Source organism: Otolemur garnettii, unplaced genomic scaffold (assembly GCF_000181295.1).
Source record: "Otolemur garnettii isolate 467f Iridium unplaced genomic scaffold, OtoGar3 scaffold00084, whole genome shotgun sequence".
In the NCBI taxonomy this organism is placed as follows: Eukaryota; Metazoa; Chordata; class Mammalia; order Primates; family Galagidae; genus Otolemur; species Otolemur garnettii.
In genome coordinates, this window is record NW_003852479.1 from 7,451,612 (window position 1) to 7,458,308 (window position 6,697).

General features: G+C 47.8%; 1 protein-coding gene across 1 annotated transcript in view; it reads right to left on the reverse strand.

The window, feature by feature from the left end:
• Positions 1-4,079, reverse strand: part of LRRC31 (leucine rich repeat containing 31) — a 30,482-nt gene extending 26,403 nt beyond the window's left edge. The window contains exon 1 of the mRNA XM_003794679.1: positions 3,905-4,079. Within this exon, the coding sequence (XP_003794727.1) occupies positions 3,905-4,079 (175 nt within the window). The remainder of the gene's footprint in view (positions 1-3,904) is intronic.
• Positions 4,080-6,697: the final 2,618 nt, after the last annotated feature.

Genomic DNA, 6,697 nt, shown 5'->3' on the forward strand with positions numbered 1-6,697 from the left:
GAGAGCTGGCTTCCTGGCCCAACTTTTCACCACATTTACCAGCTGACTCTCCACCTCGGCTTGCTATCCTCACCTGTCCAAATAAACTGTTTCTCCACGGTTACCAGCATGACCTACCAACTGACGGCTTCAGAAATCTCTTCTGAGCCCACATTGTGCTCGGTGACTCTGGACACGACTGACAAGCCCAGGTCAGCACAGGTGGAAGATGAACAAGTCACTGACTTCTCTGAGCCTCAGTTACTCACCTAGAAAAGGCGACCGTTTCCTTCCTGGTAGTGACTTAAACTTCCTGGAGCCTCCCAGGGACATGAGAGTCTACAGGGCCTAAGGCATACTTGGTAAATATTTGTTGGATATACAAATAAATGAATGAATAAATATTGGTTTTGCAGCACCTCAATTAATCAACATGATAAATCTTGAATAAAATACCTAACTATAAGCATTAATACAAACTTCTGAGGCCTCTGGACATCTCATAGACCATATATTTCTCTCTCTTTTTTTAACCAGTGAAGCTTTGAAGCTCCTCTTCAAAGGATTCCTCCTGTCATGGCTAAACATGGTTTATGAAACCCCTGGGTCAGAGCTGCTACAGTTTGGCCGGGCTGGGAGGGCTGGTGCTCCACAAGGACCCAGCAGTGGCCACACACAAGAGGTTCTGGGGAGCAAATCAAGGCCTTTTCCTGGCTGCTTTTGCGTTGAACAAAGCTCCTGGTTCTTTGAGCTACGGGGGTATCTTAACACCAGGTTCCTTTCCAACGTAAATGTCAGGAGTGGCTTGTGTGTGCTGGTTTGTGTTTGTGACCTCACAGAGCATCATTGCATGTAGCACAGGTGGAGCTGTGCAGGGGCCAAGACAACAAACAAGCTCCCGTTTTCAAAGAGCCCCCTGCCTAACGAAATACAGAAGAGAGGCGTGTGGTGGCACCCCTGGGTGACTAAACGCACCTCAGGTGTGGTGGTGCCGGCGGTGGAGGGTGGGTCTTGGGAAACTTCCAAGAGAAACTGGTGTTTGAATTGAACCTTGAAGAATGAGCAGGAGTCAGTGGGTGGTGGGACACCAGGGAGGAATAAAGCAGGGAGGAGTGTGGGGGGACACCAGGGAGGGATAAAGCAGGGAGGAGTGTGGGGGGACACCAGGGAGGGATAAAGCAGGGAGGAGTGTGGGGGGGGACACCAGGGAGGGATAAAGCAGGGAGGAGTGTGGGGGGGACACCAGGGAGGGATAAAGCAGGGAGGCTTGGTGGGGGGTAGATGCTACAGGAGGGAGGCTCTTCCTAGGCACAGGGAACTTCTTGGAGGCCGGCAGAAAATTAGGGAAATGGCAGGTAATGCCAGAATGTCAGAAGCAGAGGATGGTTGTGGGGCTGTGGTGGGAGGTGGGGAAGGGGGAGGTCACAAAGAACGCAGCATCCACCTGACCAGGAACACCTGCAAGGCCGTACCTGGCAGTGGACTTCCTCTTCAAAGCAAGAGAGACTCAGAAGGATTTGAAGCAGGTGAGAGACACCATGGAGCCTGTGCTCAGAAAGCTCTGGTGTTGGCACAGAGGGTAGTCGTCAGGAGAGCCAGACGGAAAGCAGAGAGCCATCAGGACCCGTCTGTGCTCCCGCAAGAGGTGACGGGAGCTGGACAACAGCAGGGGGATCAGTGGCTGGGAGAGCAGCGGGGCAGGACAATGTGACCCAGGGAGCTGCTAGATGTGGGAGCCACCAAAATGGAGCACCAGGCAGGGCCCGGGTGGCCAGCACTGCCCTGCAGGGATGCCCATCGGCTTGGCTCTGCACTGCTGACTGTCATGATCACAGGTCTTCAGTAAGCACTTTCCTGAAGCTCCAGACCATGCTTCAGAGCAAAAATGAGCTATTTTCTGATAGAGAAAGTATTCTTTTAAGGGTAGGCTTTACCTGCCTATTTACAAAAACTTCAGGTACATTTAATCTACTTGCTGGTAAAACTGTATTTTGGTATTTGATGCCAAACAGTGTGATGGAAAGAAGGATACCTAGACAGAACAGGATTGGCCAGGAGTTGTTAGTTGTACATGTTTGTATAAAAATTAAAATGTTTTTTAAAATGTATTTAATATAATGAATAATACCTTTTTTTTTTTTTTTGAAACAGTCTCACTTTGTCACCCTGGGCAGAGTGCCATGGCATCACAGCTTATAGCAATCTTAAACTTCTGGGATCAAATGATCCTCCTGCCTCAGCCTCCTGAGTAGCTGAGACTACAGACGCCCACCACAATTCCCGGCTAGTTTTTCTGTTTTCAGTAGAGACAAAGTCTCACTCTTGCTCAGTCTGGTTTTACAACTCCTGGGCTCAAGGGATCCACCCACTTCACCCTCCCAGAGTGTTGGGATCATAGGCATGAGCCACCATGCCGATCTAATAGATATCTTGATGTCATTGCATATACAACCTAAAGAAATTTGGCAATATTTTCATAACCTTTGAATTAATCCCTGTTTGAGGAATTTGTACTTTTTAAAAAGCCAAATACAGTGAAGAGGGAAGGGAAAAAGGAATGTCAAAAATACTCCTGAAGGATCAACAAAGAAACTTATTAATTATGGCAAAGGCATGTGATGGAGAATTACGCATGAACACCGTGTGTAGGGCCACCGTGCAGCAATGTGGGGACTGAGAGATATAAGAATATGCCGCAGGGTCCAGGCAGTGCTCACACCTGTAGGAGGGTGGATCCCTTGAGCTCAGAAGCCTGAGCAAAAGCGAGGCCCTATCTGTACTAAAAAGAGAAAAACTAGCCTGGCATTGTGGCAGGTGCCTATAGGCCCAGCTACGTGGGAGGCTGAGGCAAGAGGATCACTTGAGCCCAGAAGTTTGAGGTTGCTGTGAGCTGTGACACCACAGCACATGGCCCGGTGGCTTCTCTGAAGTCTCTGCTGCCCTCTCCCTCTTCCCATCGCTCTGCCTGCCCCAGGATCTCCCACCTCCTGACTCTCTCTCAACCTCCCCAGCCACAGTCCCACCCAGGGCTTTGCTCTTGACGTTTCCTTTGTCTGGAACACATGTGCCCAAGTGGCTTTATTCCTCCTCTCTACACGGCTGGTGTCCTCCAATCTCTGCTCACCTGCCACCCGCTTGAGAATGCTGCCCTGCAGCCCCATCCAAAATGGTGCCCCTAGTTCGGCGCCTGTGGCTCAAGTGGCTAAGGCTCCAGCCACATACACCTAAGGTGGTGGGTTCAAGTCCAGCCTGGGCCCGCTAAACAACAATGATGGCTGCAACCAAAAAAAAAAAAAAAAGCCAAGCATTGTGGCGGGTGCCTGTGGTCCCAGCTACTTGGGAGGCTGAGGCAAGAGACTCGCTTGAGCCCAGGAGTTGGAGGTTGCTGTGAGTTGTAATGCCATGGCACTCTACCCAGGGGGACAGCTTGAGGCTCTGTCTCAAAAAAAAAAAAATGGTGCCCCATCCCATTGCTCTCCACCTCCTTAGCCTGCATTATTTTCTTCACGTCACTTTTCTCACCTGAAATCATATCCACATCTATTCTTTGTCTAATACAATCCTATTTGTCCTGGCCGTATCTCTAACACTTGGAACAGTGGCTGGCACACAGTAGGCACTCAATAAAAATGTTTGTTGACTGACCTGGCCGACTGAACAAAAATAAATGCCTGCACATGAAAAAAAAAACTAAAAAATTTTGCAGAAATGACTATTTGTGCTATAATGAAAGGAAATTAGGTAATTTCCATAAACTTTTCTATAGCATTATATTGCTTTTTATAATTTAAAAGTAAAATTACAAATTATTCAAGGCATTTAAGAGATAGAAATCTTTAGCACAGAGAGTCATAGTTTTAGTTGAACCCACAAGATCTCTTTAGGAGAAAACATTACAGAGATTTACCAGCAGCCAGAAGTTGACCGGCGTCTTGGGTGGCCGTGCTCAGAGCCCCATGGTTGGGGTGGGAACCATCTGATCCAAGGTCATTGTTCTCTTCCCCCCTTTCAGCCTTGCAGCCCTGGAGGAATCTGTTGACAGGTGATATCTGGGATTTAGTTTCTCCTTCTGACGAATTTTTCTTCCTTGTTTGACTCATGGTCAAGTTGAAGTGGGCCTTTCTTAATAAGATGCCTTCCAGTTGTTTCTGTTTTCTAGGATTTATGAGAAGTAAATGAGCCTCTCTCAAGCCTTTGTGAAATCTAACCCTTCTCCCCATGTGAGTCCCACTTTTTCCATCTGTTGCTTATCGCTGGTGATGTTTACCATGAAAGTAAGAAGGACGTGACCTGGGATCCGGGAACCAGCAGATGGTAAGTGGTAGAAATCCGAAGCAAATTTGAGTTTTAACCTTGCCCTGTCTTATCACGTGACATACGGGCCATTCAACACCACTTTGGCAAGCCTTTGAGAATGTCCACACATCTTAAACTACAGTCAATTAGAGTTTCCTTGTACAAAGAAACGGTGAGAAGGGAAGATTAGCTGCCTCTGAGATGGGCTGGCCACTCTGCGAAGCTGTCCTGGGAGGAATTCGCCCTCTGCCACTCCCAGTGACCGCACCCCCCTCCCCAGCACTCATTTTCCTCTTGGCAATTTCCCTCTTTCTCTGCTCCAGCCCTGACAGGCCACCACATTCAAAACATGTTGATGATAAAGAATTCATTCATTCTGTGAACACTTTTAAAGAACCTACTATGGGCCAGTTACTGTTCTAAATGCCAAGAGATTCAATGAGGAACGAGATACAGCTCTTGTCTGATGGAGAAATAGCCTGGTGGAAAGAGGGACCTGCATACCAGGGCCTGTCAGAGGGCGAGGCCAGGTCGTCGGGGCGTCCAGGTGAGCTAAGCCTGCCTTGGAACAGACTTTGACAGCCAGTGACCTGGCTGGGTTTGGAAACTGGAACTTAGCTGCAAAGGGAAGAGTGAGGGCATTCCAGGTGCAAGGAACAGCAGGCTCCACCGTCCCCAGGTGCGAGGGTCCGGAAGAGCCCAGCATTCACTCTTGGCATGAACTCTGCTTGGCCTGCAGTAAGGGATGGGAGAGTGAAGATGAGGGCTGGGATCTGGGGCGATCTGAAGCTCAAAAGGGTTCATGAGGATCAATCCATTATTTGTCAGAATTTGCCTACATTTAACAGGAGGGTTGAAGATATTAAAGGAATAAGTTTAGACATTGAAATTACAGTGCTCATGGTTTCCCCCCATAAAATAGCTCTTTCTGGAACGCTATGTTCCAAAATGATGCAAGGAACATTTTGAGCAGGGAATCCTAAAAATTGACTTTGCAGAGCCTCCATCCATGCTGGGGGTCAGGAAGGCTCCCCGCACCTGGAACATTGTTTTGGGAACCACAGTCAGACATCCCATGTTGTTTTTTAAGTTTTCTTTTCCTATTAGAGCAGGCCCCAGCCCTGGTTCACCCAGGGACAGACAGCAGTGGAGACAGACTCCTGCCCCTCCCGCATTCCACCTTCATCCGTGAGACCCTCTCCTTTTGCTGCCTTCTGACTCCAACCCAAGACTTACCTCTGTGGGCATTTTACCCAATTTCACTTTTTGGAGATTTACGTAGAACCATTCTCCAGACAGCTAGCTCACCAAACAGCTTACTCCCACCACCCCTAACTGCACTGGCTCCTCTTCAGGCCTAAGACAACACAGCTGGCTGGGCTCTGGGATGTGAGTATTTACTCACGTGAAACCCACCCAGCTTTGAGGCCTGGCAGATTAGAACCCGGGAGCAGAGGAGCCAGGAAAGTCAAGAACAGACCAGGCACCAAAGGAACAGAAGAGGAAGGAAAGAAAGGAGAGAGAGGCAAGGGCAGGAGACAGCTGGGAGGCTGACGAGGAACCAGAAGGAGTGTGGACGTGGGAGACTTGTGAGTCTCCACTGGCAGAGAAGTGGTGGTCGGCGTGTTCACATGCAGAGAAAACAGTTGTTCTTCCAAAGCTGCTTAGAAAATCCATCTTTATATAAAAACTTCAATAAGACTTCGGGCTTCCCATACCAATTCAATTTTATTAAGCTTTACAAACTTGGCTTAAGTAAGCCTTCCATTCCCCCTGTCTCTGCCTGGACTGGACTTTATGAGGGTAAACCCTGGGAATGGGGCTGGGGACGTCTGCAGGTCACCACACAGCAACTAAAAAGTGGAGAGTTGTCCCTTCTTCCAAGATCATAGACTGTCACTTAAAAGCCCTTTAGAAAAACAATGGCTCACGTTTCAGTTCGACCTAACAACATCGATTAAGCAACTTCAGATATTTACTATATTCTTGGCAGGTATGGTTATTTGCCGTGACATATTTGACATATTGTTTCTCTTGAATGTAAGCTATTTTTATTTATTTACTTTTGCAAAAGTGAAAAATGCCTTTCCCTTCTTTTTCATCCTTAGGTTTGGACTTAACATAATTTTAAACTTTTTGAGGAATGCTTTCAGAGGCCTTACGTTTTGGGTGTAGTGCTCGTTCTGACTAGTGAATCGCATATGCAAACGCTGCTTGTCAAAGGGAGGTGCATTTTTCATTCTCCACAAAATTTACTTCATGAACAAAGAAAGGAATCTCGTGGCATGTTACAACATGGATGAACCCGCAAGATACACCAAGTGGAATAAGCAAGTCACAATGAAACAAATGTCTGATACCAGTTACATGCGATATCTGACGCAGTTAAATTGAATGGTGGCTGCCTGGGGACAGGGGAGGG